The sequence below is a fragment of the Palaemon carinicauda genome, chromosome 2, assembly GCF_036898095.1.
Source record: "Palaemon carinicauda isolate YSFRI2023 chromosome 2, ASM3689809v2, whole genome shotgun sequence".
NCBI lineage: Eukaryota > Metazoa > Arthropoda > Malacostraca > Decapoda > Palaemonidae > Palaemon > Palaemon carinicauda.
This window is the reverse complement of record NC_090726.1, coordinates 188948448-188968447: the sequence shown is the minus strand read 5'-3', so window position 1 is coordinate 188968447 and position 20000 is coordinate 188948448. Positions and strand designations below refer to the sequence as shown.

The 20000-nt window shown below is 34.4% G+C and overlaps 1 protein-coding gene across 1 annotated transcript in view; it reads left to right on the top strand.

Moving 5' to 3' along the window:
- The window catches only part of LOC137622490 (junctional adhesion molecule 2A-like), a 452367-nt gene that overhangs the window by 429467 nt on the left and 2900 nt on the right, over positions 1-20000 (top strand). The window contains exons 5-6 of the mRNA XM_068353097.1: positions 13574-13707; positions 15849-16078. Of these exons, the coding sequence (XP_068209198.1) occupies positions 13574-13707; positions 15849-16078 (364 nt within the window). The remainder of the gene's footprint in view (positions 1-13573; positions 13708-15848; positions 16079-20000) is intronic.

Genomic DNA, 20000 nt, shown 5'->3' with positions numbered 1-20000 from the left:
CGAAAAGTATATTTTAGCAACGCTTCAAAAATCAAAGAATGAATAAGAAGACAAATAAGAACATGAACAGAATTTCATAAAAATGGGGAGACACGGCTGCTTTCAGTTACCAACAATATATAAGTGAATTAATTAAATTAAGATGATAAAAAGATGGGTAAAGATGAACGAAAATAAAGACAGCAGCGCTTGGTAATTAACTTCCTTATGGTAGTGGTTAATTAAAACAGCTTGTCCTTCTACCCCATTGCACTTTAGGTTCATAAAAAATAGTTCAAGGTAAACATTCTCTTAATTTGTCCATGGTCGATGTTAATTTACACGACATTTCTATTTTCATTTAAGCCAGTTCTTGTACGGTTGTAACAATGATTTATCTGATAGCATATAATCTTCCATATAATTACTGCCAGCTCTTTGTCCAGATAGTATCCACAACGTTTAAAAAACTTACAGAAAACAAAAATAACTGACAGATCATTGCTCATACAGCATCTATAACGTATAATACGCTTCTACAAAACAAAAATTACAGCCACATCTTGGCTCAGATAGCCTTTATAACGTTTAAAACGCTTCAAGATTACTAAAATTACTATGCCTATATTAAGCTAGTTGACATGAAGACAGACTTACGTGTATTCGATTAAAAGCCTAAAAATTTATTCTAGTTCTCTTTGCTCATGGTTAATTTGAATTGCTCTAACTCTTATTAAATACAAATGACAGCCTGTTTGAGGTCAAATATTTTCTAATTGACAGCTGTTTGATGTCAAATATTTTCTAATTGACAGCCTGTTTGAGGTCAAATATTTTCTAATTGACAGCCTGTTTGATGTCAAATATTTTCTAATTGACAGCCTGTTTGAGGTCAAATATTTTCTAATTGATAGCCTGTTTGAGGTCAAATATTATCTAATTGACAGCTGTTTGAGGTCAAATATTTTCTAATTGACAGCTGTTTGACGTCAAATATTTTCTAATTGACAGCCTGTTTGAGGTCAAATATTTTGTAATAACCTAATATTGTGCTTTTCGTCTAATTGGTTGCAACATGCCCCCAACTCTTTACAACTTTCTCGGTAATTACTCAAGTTTTCAAATGAAAAAGATTCTACCTATTGTTCTCTTTTAATTTTCAAAATTTCATGCAAATTTCTCGCATAGAAGATTCAAACATACATAAATGTTACTTGTTGCAGCAAATTGATGCCTTTAACTATGGAATAAAAAGAGGCACTGGACACATCTCAAAACTTCTAATTCCCACGACAGGAGTAAATGATACATCAAAATATATGTTTAGTGAGTAATGACACTTTTCAAAGTAATTTTCTCCATCACGATTCAAAGACTTCCTCATTTCAAATTCATTGACCTGTGCAACTACAATTCCTAACGTCCGGAAATAACTGCCTTTTGCAATTCCTACTTTCCTCTTTGCAATTCCGTATGCGTCGCACAGCAGTCTCTCTCTCTCTCTCTCTCTCTCTCTCTCTCTCTCTCTCTCTCTCTCTCTCTGAGCAATCGAAAAAGTTTTACAAGAGAACAGAGACGCCTCTCAGACTCAGTCATGAGTGAAGTTAGTTACACTTTTTCATTTTACGCTTTCGCCAAAGTTCGCACAAGAATTTGTTTTTCGCAAAGAGATTCCCATGGTGATTGGCCATGGATATCATTACGGGGTGAAAGATGATGATGATGATGATGATGATGATGGTGGTGGTGGTGGCGATGTGAATGATATCCACTGCATCGGGGACCAGAATGATGATCAGCATGTAACTTGATGACTTGCTGATCACCAACATGAAAAAGAAAAATTCTTGTAAGCATGGATGTGCATCTATGCTTCTCGATGATCGGAAGTGATAGCTTCTTTAGAATAGGTTCACTATTATTATCATTATTATTATTATTAATTGCAAAGCTACAACCCTAGTTGGAAAAGCAAGATACTATAAGCCCAGGGGCCCCAACAGGGAAAATAGCCGAGTAAGGAAAGAAAACAAGGAAAAATTAAATATTTTAAAAACAGTAACATTAAAATAAATATTTCCTATATAAACTATAAATACTTTAACAAAACAAGAGGAAGAGAAATAAGACAAAATAGTGTGCCCGAGTGTACACTCAAGCAAGAGAACTCTAACCCAAGACAGTGGAAGACCATGGTACAGAGGCTATGGCACTACCCAAGACTAGAGAACAATGGTTTGATTTTGGAGTGTTCTTCTCCTAGAAGAGCTGCTTACCAAAGCTAAATAGTCTCTTCCTTACCAAGAAGAAAGTAGGCACTAAACAATTGCAGTACAGTAGCTAACCCCTTGGATGAAGAAAAATTGTTTGGTAATCTTAAGTGTTGTCAGGTGTATGAGGATAGAGGAGAAACTGAAAAGAATAGGCTAGACTATTCGGTGTATGTGTAGGCAAAGGTAAAGAACCGTAACCAGAGAGAAGGATCCAATGTAATAACTCTCTAGCATTAGTATCTCAACAGGTGGCTGATGCCCTGGCCAACCTACTACTAAAGAATGAATAGTACATGAATTTCAGCAGGTTTATTTGAAATAAAACATATATTACAGAAAATTCAAAGTATTATACCAGACAAGCAATGCCTAATATATAATATTATCAACTATATAAACGCAGGGAAATGGAAACAAAGTTTGAATAAAAAGCAAAAGGTAGATTAAGACCATGGGAGGTGGAAACCATTGGGACAAGGCATACACAAAGGGAGCACATGTTGGCGTGACATTCTGGAAATACAGAGATAGACAATGGGGATATCAAGCTGAAGAAAAGGTTACTGAAGAAAATAAAACACTTCCAAGACTTGGAAGAGTATGAGGAGGTAAGTGGACAGATATCTATATTACTGAAAAGAGAAGACAAGAAAGTCGGATGTGGAAAGGACAAAATAGATCTCGCATGAATAACTATATAGCCACACAACAGTCACTAATTCCATTTCATTGTAAATAAAAACCAATGTTTTTACCTCTTCAAAACTTTAGGCTGCAGACTAATTTAGTTATAAAATCTATATAATAATCAAGAAATATATACAGTACTTTACTACTTAACTGGAATTCAAAACTGTGAGTAGATATATAGTGAAGGAGAATATGGAGCTACCTTGTGAGAAAACAATGCAGACAAAGTAGGTAAAATACTTAAAAACTGTCAGGTCAAAACTACTTTTAATATACCGTAAATTCACCACTAAACTCATAAAAAATACATGACATCAACTTACCTAAGCTTAAAATTAAATAGATATGGATGTAAAACCTGTTAATTTTTTCTCAAGTCTTGAAATATATGCTTTAAAAATACCTTATCTTGTTGGTAAGAAATTTCCGTAAAAAAACGGTAAAAACCTTGGTAATAAATGTAGACAGGCATTTAACGTTTTAAAAACGGATATATTGACGTCAAGGAATGATATTACGGTCACCAACCTGAAAACGATCATAACAAAGTAGGGTAAAATTACGGCCACCTACATTTTACTAAAATACTACCGAGAAAAGTCTATTTTTTATAGAGAATTTCCGGTCAAATTCAAGTTTTTTACCAGTGTTCTCTAATCATTTATTCGATCTTACTGAGTTTGCAGTCACAGAAATTATCATCATCATCATCTCCTACGCCCACTGACGCAAAGGGCTTCGGATAGATTTCGCCATTTGTTTCTATCTTGAGCTTTTAATTCAATACTTCTCCATTCATCAACTCCCACTTCACGTTTCATACTCCTCAGCCATGTAAGCCTGGGACTTCCAACTCTTCTTGTGCCTATTAGAGCCCAGTTAAATGTTTGTTGAACTAATCTCCACCAACCACTTACCATGATCTCATCCCCAAATGGGACTCGAGTAATCTCTCTTATAGTTTCTTTTCTAATCATATCTTGTCTTTCAACTCCCAATATTCTTCTGAGGGCTTTGTTCTCAAAACGACTAAATCTATTGGAGATTGTTTCATTGTCATACCATGACTCATGTCCATGCAGTAACACAGATCTCACAAAACTGATATATAGCCTGATTTTTATATGTAATTTCAGGCGATTTGATTTCAAAATTTTACTTAACCTAGCCATTGTCTGACTTGCTTTCTTTCGATCTTTCGTTAAACTCCAGTTCTAAAGACCATGTACTAGAGATCATATTTCCCAAATTAAATGATTATGTAATCATTTCTGTAAAATCTACGCAATTATGAAAAATGTTGATATAAAATCGACCTGGTAAAAGTTATATGTGGAAAAGTTTGCATCCTCGTGACCTAATTACATATTCATTATATCTGATATTTTCTTCAGTGAAAGACAAGAAGGGAAAAGAAATGAAAGAACATAAACACTCGTTACATTGGCGGTAGCATGATAAGACTCCAAAGTCTTATTGCATTCAGATTAGGAGAGAAAAGTCGTTAAGACTCTCGGTGATAGTTAGTGGGAATTCCATTTCTTTAAACCTCTAAACAAAGATATAAAAGAAAGTCTTTTAACCTTCCAGCACACTATACAAGGCTGGTGCAAGCGACAATTGATCACAATAAACATCAAAAGAAAGCCAATCTCAATAGAAAGTTCTTGTTCCTTCCAACAAACTATACAGGGCTGGTGCAAGCGACAATTGATCACAATTATTGTTATTATTATTATTATTATTATTATCATTATTATCATTATTACTATTATTATTATTATTACTAGCCAAGCTACAACCCTGGTTCGAAAAGCAAGATGCTTTAAGCCCAAGGGCTCCAATAGGTAAAAATAGCCCGGTGAGGAAAGGAAATAAGGAAATAAATAAGTGATGAGAATAAATTAACAATAAATCATTCTAAAAACAGTAACAACGTCAAAACAGATATGTCCTATATAAACTATTAACAACGTCAAGACCAGATATGTCATATATAAACTATAAAAAGACTCATGTCAGCCTGGTCGACATAAAAACATTTGCTCCAACTTTGAACTTTTGAAGTTCTACTGATTCAACTACCCGATTAGGAGGATCATTCCACAACTTAGTAACAGCTGGAATAAAACTTCTAGAATACTGTGTAGTATTGAGTCTCATGATGGAGAGACCTGGCTATTAAAATTAACTGCCTGCCTAGTTTTACGCACAGGATAGAATTGTCCAGGGAGCTTTGAATGTAAAGGATGGTCAGAGTTATGAAAAATCTTATGCAACATGCATAATGAACTAATTGAACGATGGTGCCAAAGATTAATATCTAGATCAGGAATAAGAAATTTAATAGACCGTAAGTCTCTGTCCAACAAATTAAGATGAGAATCAGCAGCCGAACACCAGACAGGAGAACAATACTTAAAACAAGGTACAATGAAAGAATTAAAACTCTTCTTCAGAATAGATTGATCACCGAAAATCTTGTAAGACTTTCTCAATAAGCCAATTTTTTGTGCAATTGAAGAAGACACAGACCTAATGTGTTTCTCAAAAGTAAATTTGCTGTCGAGCATCACACCTAAAATTTTAAAAGTCATACAAATTTAAAGAAACATTATCAACACTGAGATCTGGATGTTGAGGAGCCACCGTCTTTGACCTACTTACAATCATACTTTGAGTTTTGTTAGGATTCAACTTCATACCCCATAATTTCCACCATGCACTAATTTTAGTTAAATCTCTATTAAGGGATTCACCAACCCCAGATTTACATTCAGGGGATGGAATTGATGCAGAGAGTAGCATCATCTGCATATGCAACAAGCTTTTTTTCTAGGTCAAACCACATGTCATGTGTATATAGTATGAAAAGTAATGGGCCAAGAACACTACCCTGTGGAACACCGGATATCACATTCCTATACTCACTATGGTGCCCATCAATAATAACTCTGAGATCTATTACGTAAAAAATCAATAATAATGCTAAGAAACGACCCACCCACTCCCAACTGTTTGAGTATGAAAACAAGGGCCTCACGATTAACACGGTCAAAGGCAGCACTAAAATCAAGGCCAATCATACGAACTTCCTGACCACAATCAAGGGATTTCTGTACAGCATTGGAGATTGTAAGAAGGGCATCACATGCTCCAAGGCCTTTACGAAATCCAAATTGCAAACTAGGGAATAGATGATTACCTTCAGTAAACCTATTAAGACGTTTTGCCAGAAGACGTTCAAAAACTTTAGATAATATGGGAGTTATGGAAATTGGGCGGTAATCAGTGGGACTTGAGCTACCACAAACACATTTACATAGAGGAATAACATTACCAATTCTCCAACAAGTGCTAAAAGCTCCTCTTCTTGCTAACTTGCGCAAAATAACAGATAAATTTGGAGCTAAGAAATCTGCTGTCTTTATAAAAAAAAAAAAAAAAAAAAAAAGGAAAAATACCATTTGGGTCTACACCTCCATAAGCATCAAGGTCCATCAACAGAGCTTTAATCTCACGAGATCGAAAAGCTAAACTAGTTGGTTTAGCCTCAGGAAAACAGGATTGAGGAAGTTCAAGTTTTTTATTACTCTGTTCACTGTCAAAAACATCAGCCAAAAGGGTTGCCTTTTCCTTTGGACAGTGAGTGACTGAGCCATCTCGTTTAAGTAAAGGAGGAACTGTTGCATCTACACCAAAGAGTGCAGATTTAAGGGTAGACCAACATTTATGTTCCTGAGTTTTACCAGAAAGGGTTTCTTTAATGGTTAAATTGTACTCCTTTTCAGTTGAGGCATAAACTCTCTGAGCACAAGCTCGAAGCTGAGTATAGTTGTTCTAGGTCAAATCTGATCTGTTATCCTTCCAAAGATGATAGGCCTCCTGCTTCTCCAAATAAGCACGTCTACAATCATCATTGAACCACGGTTTGTCCTTCACTCGACACTTTAGCACACGAGAGGGGGATACGCCTATCAATTATGTTGACTAGATTCTCATTCAAAGGGACAACAGGATCTACACTACTATATAATTGTGACCAATTCAAGCACAAAAGATCACGCAAAATCCCATTCCAGTCTGCTTGGAATTTCATATAAATTTTACAAAAGTATGATATATCAGGGACAGGCTGCTCAGTCTTCACTACTAATGAAATCAAGGCATGATCACATGTCCCGACTGGAGAACCAACCTTACTAGTTATAATGCCTGGGGAGTCAGTGTATACGAGGTCCAAGGAATTACCAGACCTGTGAGTAGCTTCATTTATGATTTGCTCAAAGCCTGATTCAGAAGCAAAGTCTAAAGCTCTTAAGCCATGGCGATCGGTAGGAGAGATAGAACTTAACCACTCCCTATGGTGAGCATTAAAATCACCAACAAAGACAAAAAAAGCCTTTCTATCATCTTCTTGTATCTTAGCCATAATGGTAAGAAGACAATCGAAGATAGAATCATCCATGTCTGGATTCCGGTAGATCGAACACAAATAAAAGTTGTTATGCCTGCCACAAACTTTTATTACCTGAATCTCATGACACCCACATTGATAGCAAAACTTATGAGAAGCAGGGTACTCGGTCCTAATATACACCACCATTCCCCTGGCCCTAGGGATGGCATCACGTTTCAACATTATTGGCTTCTTAAAACCAGTTATAAGGATCTCAGATGAGTGCCTCATATTAGAAACAAAAGTTTCTGAGCACAAAAGAATATCATACTGTCTGGACGCAACTGTATGGTCTTGGATATTTGCATGAAGACCACGAATATTCCAATACAGAAGACGACACTGACGAAATCTAAAAGAATAGAAAGTTCTTGTTCCCTCCAGCAAACTATACAGGGCTGGTGCAAGCGACAATTTTTCACAATAAACATCAAAAGAATGTCAATCTCAATAGAAAGTTCTTTATCTCTTCAACAGGGCTGGTGCAAGCGACATTGGATCACAATAAACATTAAAAGAGAGCCAATCTCAATAGAAAGTCATTTATCCCTCCAACAAACTACACTGGGCTGGTGCAAGCGACAATGGATCACAATAAACATTAAGAGAGAGCCAATCTCAATAGAAAGTTCTTGATCCCTCCAACAAACTATACTGGGCTGGTGCAAGCGACAATTGATCACAAAAAAAATTTCAAAAGAAAGCCAATCTCATTAGAAAGTTTTTTAACCCTCCAAACTATACAGGGCTGGTGCAAACGACAATGGATCACAATAAACATCCAAAGAAAGCCAATCTCAGAAATTCTTCAGTCCTCCAACAAGCTATACAGAGCTGGTGCAAGCGAAAACTGATCACAATAAACATCAAAAGAAAACCAACCTCAATAGAAAGTCCTTTAACCCTCCAACAAACTGTAGAGGGCTGGTGCAAGAGACCTTGGATCACACTGAACATCAAAAGAAAGACCTGAAAGAGTATTTATTTATACAGCGAATCCTCACAGGAACTCCACAAAAGCAATTAACCTAAGCAACTTGAAAAACATATTTCTAATATCGGCAGATAATTATGAATTCATGACGACAAGATGTAAGCAAACTGGTGTATTGATTACATGCACTCCTTTCGGAGCGGGGGGGACTAGAAAGGGCTTTAAACTCTGTAAGAGGGGAGATATGCAAACCAATATGCATGCAAATTCCAAGTATGTTGTTTTTTTCCCTCCTTGCTTTCTCGCTCGATGTCAAGCGGCGATAGGTGAAATATAACGTGTGAGGGAAGGTTGGGCAATGCTATTTTTATCTCTGGTTCGCTTCAGCAAGTATAATCTTTGTTAATGAATACACGTCACTAGGTATCTACTTAGATAAAACTTAAGAAAACTATGCATAAAATTATCTTTGGAGTACTTCAGCACTACTTATGTTACTCTTTCTGTCTATCTAAGCATATATATAAATTATACATATATATATATATATATATATATATATATATATATATATATATATATATATATATACACACATATATATATATATATATATATATATATATACACAGCTCTGGGTGATAGGAGGATAGATGTGAGAGAGGCAAGAGAGCGTGCTAGAAATAGGAATGAATGGCGAGCGATTGTGACGCAGTTCCAGTAGGCCCTGCTGCTTCCTCCGGTGCCTTAGATGACCGAAGAGGTAGCAGCAGTAGGGGATTCAGCATTATGAAGCTTCATCTGTGGTGGATAATGTGGGAGGTTGGGCTGTGGCAACCTAGCAGTACCAGCTGAACTCGGTTGAGTCCCTGGTTAGGCTGAAGGAACGTAGAGAGTAGAGGTCCCCTTTTTGTTTTGTTTCATTGTTGATGTCGGCTACCACCCAAAATTGGGGGAAGTGCCTTTGGTATATGTATGTAAATATATATATATATATATATATATATATATATATATATATATATACACACACATATATATATATATATATATATATATATATATATATGTGTGTGTGTGTGTGTGTGTGTGTGTGTGTGTGTGTGTGTATGTTTTTGCTTCATTGACTGCGTTTCCAAATTTACTTAATTACCCAACTTTATCGTTCACTGCCTCCAATCCCTTTAGACAAGTATCTCTCTCTCTCTCTCTCTCTCTCTCTCTCTCTCCTCTCTCTCTCTCTCTCTCTCTCCTCTCTCTCTCTCTCTCTCTCTCTCTCTCTCAGTGAGAATAATTTTACAAACGATCTGTCAACGTTCATTTTACTTTCTATTTCTCTTCCTGCCAGTTGCAAGAATTGTAAAACTTCATCTCCCATCGCCTTTGATAATCCAAAAAGATTGTTATTATTGTTATTATTTTCCCGTCAAACTCAATTTTTCAGAGTATTCTTTGGATGTCTATTAAAGGTTTAAAGGCCGCTCATGAATGGCAGGGTCAAGGGACAGTGACATCGCCCTATCGAGTAGGACAGTGCCTTGAGAATGACCATATATACATATTTCGTCAAAGATATTAATAACGTGACATTAACAAATTAGAAGAAATAGAAACTAGGACACTGTCATTCAAAATACTGCGTGTTAAAAACCTATAAGCTACTAATGTGGGAGGAGCAAAAATATTTTTTTATTTAGATAACCCAGGGAATAATAATTCACTGAGTTTATTAAAAAAACATACACGCACACATATTTATATATATATATATATATATATATATATATACATATAAATAAATATATACATATATATATATATATATATATATATATATATATATCCAGACATTAATGTATCAAAAATATATATGGCTTATTTGAATATATATATATATATATATACATATATATCATAGTATGTGTCCGTGTGTATTATGCATGCCAAGTGTTTCAGATAGTTGAACAATTGTATATGGAAAACTAACAAAGAAGTAACTGAAAAACATCTCTGCCAAATTTTCTGTGCAATACTTTCATGCAGCGCATTAAAATTTTGCATAATTCAGATAAATTCGCATCTTGGGGCTCTTAACCGACGCGATTTAAATCATGAAAATATATCTACTTTTTTCTATCCAATATTCACACACTAACGTCTTTTTTTTCAAAAAAATCCAGTAGAGAGAGAGAGAGAGAGAGAGAGAGAGAGAGAGAGAGAGAGAGAGAGAGAGAGAGAGAGAGAGAGAGAGAGAGAGAGAGAGAGAGAGAGAGAGTATTTAACATAGCAACGTTTACTGTATGAAATTATCATGAAACTCCATTCATCATATGAAACCTGATAAAAAAATTCCGCGTATGTTTCTCATTTCCCTAAGGTGTAAGTTAGCCAAACTGGTGTACCTAAAACTACTTACAAACGCCTCATGAGACCACACAACAAAGCTACGATATCTTCCATAAGTTATATATCATAACACGGAAGAAGACACTTGTCAAATCCATGAAGGCGCTTCGCTTACAATGCTTGTGGAAAATATACTCTAAGACTGGGTACTTGATTACATTACCCATGTAAAGCACTTAATCTATCACCTAATCCACTATCATTCTCCATAATACACGGACTAAATCTGATTGAGGGGAAGGGCACCTGAACAAGGTGCACTTGGCAGCTGAATTCTCTACCGTCACGGTGACTGGCATACTGCTGGGTGGAGTTTTAAGCCATGGGATTTGTTCTTATATCGTCCCGTACGGGTGGGCCCACGGTTTCGTCAGATATCAAGGCGAGCTAAGATGTCTAACATTTATACAACGTAGTAATGGCACAATAAGAAGATTTTATTGATTGTGATTTAACGAACATAAACCCTGAATTGCATAGGAATGTGTGGAGCAAAATTTAAATGTAAATTAACATATTTTTTATAGATGAGATAATCGAGAAGTTTGTTTAAAATATATATATATATATATATATATATATATATATATATATATATATATATATATATAATATATTCATTGTACACACACACACACACACATATATATATATATATATATATATATATATATATATTCATATATATATATATATATATATATATATATTCACTGAACACACACACATGTATATATATATATATATATATATATATATATAGAGAGAGAGAGAGAGAGAGAGAGAGAGAGAGAGAGAGAGAGAGAGAGAGAGAGAGAGAGAGATACACATATGTATGTATATATATACATAAATATATATAAATAATATATATATATATATATATATATATATATATATATATATATATATACATATATCATCATCACTAGCCGTCATCAGTCCACTGCAGAACAAAGGCCTCAGACATACAGTATACTTCATCATCAGGATGTCCATAGGGGTAAAGCTATTTGTTAACCTTACGCCCTTGTCTTCACCCAACCAGATATTGGTACCTAATTATACAGTATATAAATGAATTAACGGATGGCAAGCCCATCGAACTCATGCAGCGTACGAGCCATAAGTGGTCTTTGTGGGAAAAAAGTGCATCGATCGGATAACATAAGCTAGATAACATCTAGCAAGAAATTTGTATTGTGAATGCTAGGATAAGGAGAAAAGAGCACAAGACAAGAAACCTCTTAAATGCCTTAACGCCTTTTCAAAAGGAAACGGACATTTGGGGACATAGAATCTTGATGTAACAATTAGAGGAAAAAGATATAATGGAGTTGCAGACCTACTATTTTCTAATGTTTTCAGCGTGGGGTCGGTCACCCAAACTTTGCCAGATAAAATATGCTAAGGGAAATCATCAGACTTGGATCAAGCCCGCAAACCTTACTAATACGATCTCAACTGATACATTTTCCGATAAGAGTACATAGTCCAGCATCCGTTAACCTTCCAGCTCTTATAAACGAATCTATAGTCCATTTCTTTTAGCGAGACAGATTTGCACCGACTCGCAGCGGTGCCCTTTTTGCTCGGAAAAGTTTCCTGATCGCTGATTGGTTAGAATTATCTTGTCCAACCAATCAGCGATCAGGAAACTTTTCCGAGCAAAAAGGGCACCGCTACGAGTCGGTGCAAATCTGCCTCGCTAAAAGAAATGGAATCTAGTTCTCTAGTCATATGCCCTTCTCCTTCATGGCTTCAACAAACCACAGTCAACTAACTACTAGCTTAGGTAAAGGAGACAACCATATACATGTCTGGAAACAGTCCCAAATACCCAAGATTCGACCTCCGGACTCGTTGTGTTAGTGTTGCCCAATGGAAATTTTCTAGATTAAACTAGAATAATGATGAAATTTACAAATTTGCAAATTAATTTCGTAACCTGCGTATAATTTCCGCCCAAGAATTATTCCACAATTACGTTTGTTTGTTCGTCCAACGTCTTGGGTAGTGCCATAGCCTCTGTACCATGGTCTTCCACTGTCTTGGGTTAGAGTTCTCTTGCTTGAGGGTGCACTCGGGTACACTATTCTATCTAATTTCTTTCCCTCTTGTTTTGTTGAAAGTTTTTATAGTTTATTTAGGAAATATTTAGTTTAATGTTACTATTCTTAAAATATTTTATTTTTCCTAGTTTCCTTTCCTCACTAGGCTATTTTCCCTGTTGGGGCCCCTGGGCTTATGGCATCTTGCTTTTCCAACTAGGGTTGTAGCTTAGCAAATAATAATAATAGCAATAGTAATAATAATGGCTACTCACAAAATTTGGAGATGGACTTCTTTGAAACTTGCCGAGATGCCATCCATAGAATTGAACGAGTCGTAGATAAATTCCCCAATTTAGTTTGCCTGGTTTAAATTTCGTAATCAATTAACCCTTTAGTAATTTTTTAAGTTCTTTACACGTCAATTTTCGCAGATCAAATAGTTACCTTCGTTTAATCTTTACACAGTATGGTCGGGCTGATAGATAAATAAAACATTCAGAAAGTCAATCTATTTCTTGTAAGAGTTCTGTAAATATTTGGACTGTATTTTCCTTGTCCTAGAGAACTAAGTCAAGTCTCCAAAGGACTGTTTGCTGTGGGGGACGAAGATTCCTTTGCGTCAATAGGCGTAGGAGATGATGATGATGATTTCCCTTGTCCTACAGTACTTATTACAATACATATACACAAAAAAAGCTAAAATCCTATGAAAACATGTGAATACACGATGAATTTTCTTTCAGTTCATCCATGACTTTCATTCTCCCCATTTTTCCAGAGGTCCCAGATCGTCCGCCATCGGTCAGCGTGACGCGTCTGCAATGGTCCCCTGGTCAAGTGTTATCAGCCAACTGCACGTCGCCAGATGCTAGGCCACCACCTGACCTCCATTGGTATATCAATGGAGATAAGGTAAACTATCAAATAAACATTTTGCTTTGCCTTTCCTTGTAAGTAGAAGAGCCTGGCGAAGTATTCCTTCGTTATGCTTCAGTTGAATTAATAGTTAGATATACATCTTCTACCCTCACTCTTTTTTTTTTACATGTAAATACTCTCTAGACATATACATATATATACATACATACACAAACTACACACAAACATATATATATATATATATATATATATAATTATATGTATGTATACATATATATATAAATATATAATTATATATATGTATATATACACACACACACATATATATATATATATATATATATATATATATATATATATATATATATACACTCAAATATGCGTTAACATACAGATATAGATATTAGTTTTAATCATATAAACATTATTAATAAAAAATACGTCACTGATACTGGGAGAAAATCATTCGATTTTTCTTACTGTAATAACTTTAAACCTAAAAATAGAATCCATCTTCCTTTTGAAGGCCTCAGTTCATAATATGAAAGCGGCATTAAGAAAAGATATGAAAATAAATCTAAAAATTAAAATGAAAAATAAAATATGTAATTAATTTTACGTTTTCTAATAAAGAAAAGCTCATACGAAAGATACACATCTACTAAGAACAATCATTTTTAATTCTAAATTTCATATCCTGCACTAAAAACAAAAGAAAAGATCTACATTTCTTATGTGACCATTGGACCACTCATTGAAGCACGCACACACACATGCACAAATACGTACATGCATACACACACACACTTGCCTTCCACCGACTCTTAACTGCCTTCACGTAACAGAGCGATTAGTAGTCGTCGGCAACCATGTCATGGCGATAAATGGCGTCTGGGTCCAGTTTCATTATACTAAAACAGCAGGTTTTTATCCGGAATTTAATCTTCATAAGAAATTGTTGTTTGTTGAGTAATATTTTTTTTCATGTAACCAAGTAGGACAATTCATTCACGGAAGCTAATATACACACACGCACACATACATGCACGAATACACACACACACACACACACACACACACACACACACACACACACACATATATATATATATATATATATATATATATATATATATATATATTTCATATATATATATATATATATATAATATATATATATATATATATATATATATATATATATATATATAATGTGTGTGTGTATGTGTGTGCCACTTTACACTTTAGAACAGAATTTAGAAATTGACTTTTTATCAGCTTCAGGTACAGATATCGATAGAGCTGGAGCTTTGGCCATTTTAGATTTTTCTAAGACTTACTGCTTACTGTACTTACATGTACAGGATATAAGTACAAAAAGATATATCTATTAATGTCAAAAATTTAACAGGGATTGATAAGGACCAATTTCAAGAATTATTTGTTTCATCTTAAAAGGTCTTCAGATTTTATATGGCCTTGTTCAAAACTTGAATTCAACTCTTATTTTCTATACTTTTTTTCTATAATTACATGGACATCGTTGTGTGTTTTTTTTTTTTAAGTAACGCTAATTCAGTTTTAAATTATGAAATCTCTCTTTTCAACATTCAGACATTATCAAGTCTTTCCCCAGTGCTATTTTTTCACTATTTCCAACAGCTACATAACCTATCATCTTTTCCCACAATTACATTTTCTGTTTTCCTCATAAATACTAAAATATGTGCATACACAGATGCAAAATATCCTTTGTTTTTACATCCATATACAAATTACTTAACTTGTTTCAGTTACATACACTTCCGTGGTTTCGTCACAATGAAATTACATAATCAAAAAATTTCCCAAAGCAAGATACATAATATCCACCAAAACACAATGACTTTTTGTGTTATATTTTAATCATATACTAATTTCTTTGTTTGAGGCTCTATCCCTACGCGTCTACAGGCGTAGGAGGAGATGATGATTAATTTGTTTGTATACACAATACATTTACACATTCTTTTGTGCTTCTCAAAGTATGAACGCAAATTGCTCATAATAATATGCAGCCTATATGGTTTCATGTACCGCTATCAATGACACAACTTATTTAGACTTTACATTGAGCAAAAGTGATACTACCATGCCAGTCTTCGAACTAAATCACTTTGTTTTCCTCCATACAGTTACCTCCCCAGCACTCGCAGCTGTTAACCCAAGGGACACCCCAGTCTCACCATGCCATTATCATGGCGAGTGGCATGAGTCACACCGACATGTCGGCAAACGAAATCATTCCTTCGAGGGCCATGTCCAGGACTTCCGAACTGAGCTTGGTGTTAAGAAGTACTCACTTTCACCGCGGGGGCACTGCAGTCCTCACTTGCACGGCTGCCTTACAAGGGCTCTATTACATGTAAGTGGTGGTTGTAACCCTTAAGATAAGGATTCTCAAATATTTTGGGTTTTACCTCGAAAATACAGTCTTCTACTATCTTGGGGTAGAGTTCTCTAGGTTAAGGGTACACTAGGGCACACTTCTATCTTATTTCTCTCCCACTAGTTACATTTATTTTTTTAAGTTTTTAGTTTATATATGAAAGATCTATTTTAATGTTGTTACTATTCTTAAAATATTTTATTTCAATTGTTCATTCCTTCTCTTGTAGTATACTTATTTATTTGTTTCCTTTCCTCACTAGGCTATTTTCCCTGTTGGAGCCCTTGGGCTTCTAGCATCCTACTTATCCAGCTATGGTTGTAGATTACCTAATAATAATAATAATAATAATAATAATAATAATAATAATAATAATAATAATAATAACAGGATGTATGTGAGGGTGGCGGCAATAAATGCGGGTTTTGCCTCTTTGAATACGGCCTGAAGGTTCCCGCTATTTCCGTTGAAGGCAAATTTACCTCAATGGGGGTAATTCTAGCCATTGTTGGGAAATACTGTTTAAAGAGATGATGATAATTCACCTGGTTCGAAAAGATGAATGGCAGTGTAAGATGAGAGGGAGAGGCAAGAAGAGATAGACAAGAGTAGGTCAAATCTGTATTGTACAGAGTAGCAGCATAGAATAAAGGGGCATCCACACAACCAACTGTCTATCTATCTACATATTGACAATAAAGCTAAAAACTTTACAGTTAACAACCGGATACCTATCGACAACATTGTAGGAAATTTTGTCTGTTAGAATGTTGGACAACATATTAGAAACAAGAGTCAAGTAGGTGAACCAGTCCACACCTCCCTCTGGAGATATGTAGGTTTTGCCAGGACTCATAAGCGGCAGCTACTGTGGTTATGATTTTCTGTTTACATGAAGGCGTCGACGCAGAGTCTAGAAAAGACACTACCTTATTACATAATAGGAACAGTGAAGGACATTTAAGAGCTCGTGTGCACCGTTATAGAGGATGATGTCTCTCTTGTTCCAGTAACTCTGATCCCGAGGCAGAGATAATTCGATATTAAGAGGTGTTTATGGCCCATAAGTGCACATAAAAGGAGTGATCAAGACTTTCCTTCGGATATCCAAACCCACATTTTGCATATTTGTTGCACATGATTTGCACCATTATAATTACAGAAGACACAAACTTTGGGCAGCTAATATCGGAATGAAACCACCTCTGCTTGGATATCTCCAACCACATCGTCTCGTCCTTACAAGGGTTGCTAACAAGTACTTTAAACACAGTGAAGGGGAGTGGTAAATATCAGCTAGAAACATGGCAGGGGCAAAGGACAATGACATTTCCCTAACAAGTAGGACAATGCCCTAGAAACTGACCATATATACATATGATCAGTACCCAAGCACCGTCTCCATCCAAGCTACGACCAAGGGAGGGCCAGGCAATGGCTGTTGATGACTCAACAGGTAGACCTATAGGTTCCCCGAAACGCCCCAACATTAGCTCACAAGGATGGTGAGGTTGTAGCGACGAAAGGAACTAACGAGTTTGAGCGGGACTAGGACCGCAATCTGGCGATCACTAGTCAGGGACGTTACCGATTTTATTTTTTTACTCTCTAATGAGGACCCCCAAATAGTGAGCAGAAACCTCAGAGCAAATAAGTAGCCTCTCGAGTAGAGCATGTTATATCATTGTCTTCCCGTAAAGACAATATAATAAGACCCATGGAGAGGACTCTATATGTAAAATAATTACCTCAGAAACATCAAATATATTCAATAACACCCATAAAGAAAATCTCTCCACAAAATCATCAACAACATCGACAATAATAATGATAATAATTTACAATGGGTTAATCATTTTCACCTTCAATTTAACGTACATCTTGTTTTTTATTTTTCTATTAAATGGCGATTTTACTTTTAACTGACCATCTGTTTTCAATATAATTAACCAGCCCCCGAGATGTTTTGCTACTTAGTACAAGAGCAAAGGCAGTATCATATTTTTCTAGAGAAACGAGGAAATATATATGTTCTGTCTCTCTCCCTCTTTGTCTTTATTTCACATACAGCTTTCTAGAATCTAGAGAGAGAGAGAGAGAGAGAGAGAGAGAGAGAGAGAGAGAGAGAGAGAGAGAGAGAGATTTGATTTTCTCCTAGATTTATAGGGTAGTCAATTGTTTATGCCCCATTTTCTACAAAAAATGAATGAATGAATACGATAGTCAATTATCTATGGACAATTTTCTATAAAAATGATGAATGAGGAATGAATAGGGTATTCAGTTATATATGCCCAATTTTCTATAAAACACAATGAATGAATAAATAGGGTTGTCAATTATTTATGAACCAGTATCTATAAAAAATAATGAATGAATGAATCAATCAATTAATCAATGAATTAACAGGGTAGTCAATTATTTATGGCCCATTTTCTATAAAAAATAATGAATGAATGAATGAATAGGGTAGTCAGTTATCTACGACAAATTTCCTATAAAATATAATGAATGAATGAATGTATAGGGTAGACAGTTATTTATGACCCATTTTCTATAAAAAAATAATGAATGAATGAATGAATGAATAGGATAGTCAGTTATTTATGACCCATTTTTTATAGAAAAATAATGAATATATGAGTGAATGAATGAATAAGGTAGTCAATTATTTATGAAACAGTTTCTATAATAATAATAAATAAATTAACGAATGAATAGGATGGTTAATTATTTATGACCAATTTCCTATACAAAATATTGAATGAATGAATGAATCTATGAATGAATAAATTGGGTAGTCAATTATTTATGACCAATTTTCTATAAAAATAATGAATGAATGAATGAATGAGGTAGTCAATTATTTATGACCAAATTTTTATAAAATATAATGAATGAATAAATGAATGAATATGGTAGTCAATTCTTTATGATGGATTTTCTATAAAAACATATGAATGAATGAATATAATGTTCCATTGTTTATGACCAATTCTATATATAGAATAATCAATAAATGAATGAATGATTAGGATAGTCAACTGTTTATGACCAATTTTCTATAGAAAATAATGAATGAATGAATAAGAAAGGCAATTGTTTATGATTAACTTTCTATAAAAAAAAATTAATGAATGAATAGGATAGTCAATTGTATGACCAATTTTCTATAGAAAATAATGAATGAATGAATGAATAGGATAGTTAATTGTTTATGACCAATTTTCTATCAAAAATAATAATGAATGAATGAATAAATCAAAGAATGTATGTACATATGTAGGCTAACAAATAAAAAAAACACAAAATAAAAAGACTGCTAAACACAAATTGCAACTTTTAATCCGAGAGAGACACAAAGGAAAAACAATAAAAGGAAATTTTTTTCGGAGTCGACAGAGTCTAGAGATATCCAAAATTATTGGTTTTCAATTCCGATGCGGAAAAGGTAAGTGATAGGGTAATCTTATTTGCATACGTAGGGAAGACAATCGAACTCTTTACAACTTTACTTGTTCAACTTTTTTTTTTTAGGGGGGGTGGGTGCAAACGAGAGAGAGAAAATCGAAAAATGACCATAGCAAGAAATTGAAGTGAAATTAAATATTAAAAGATCTTTATGCACAAGCACATACAAACTAACTAATTCTAACTAACTAACTAACTATATATATATATATATATATTATATATATATATATTTATATATTATATATATATGTATATATATACTGTATAATATATATATTATATATATTATATATATATATATATATATATATATATATATATATATATACTGTAAATATGTGTGTTTATGTTTTTTCTATAATTTTCTCCAATACCTTTCCGGAAATGAATAATATCGTCAGTATTCCCATTTCAATAAAAAAAA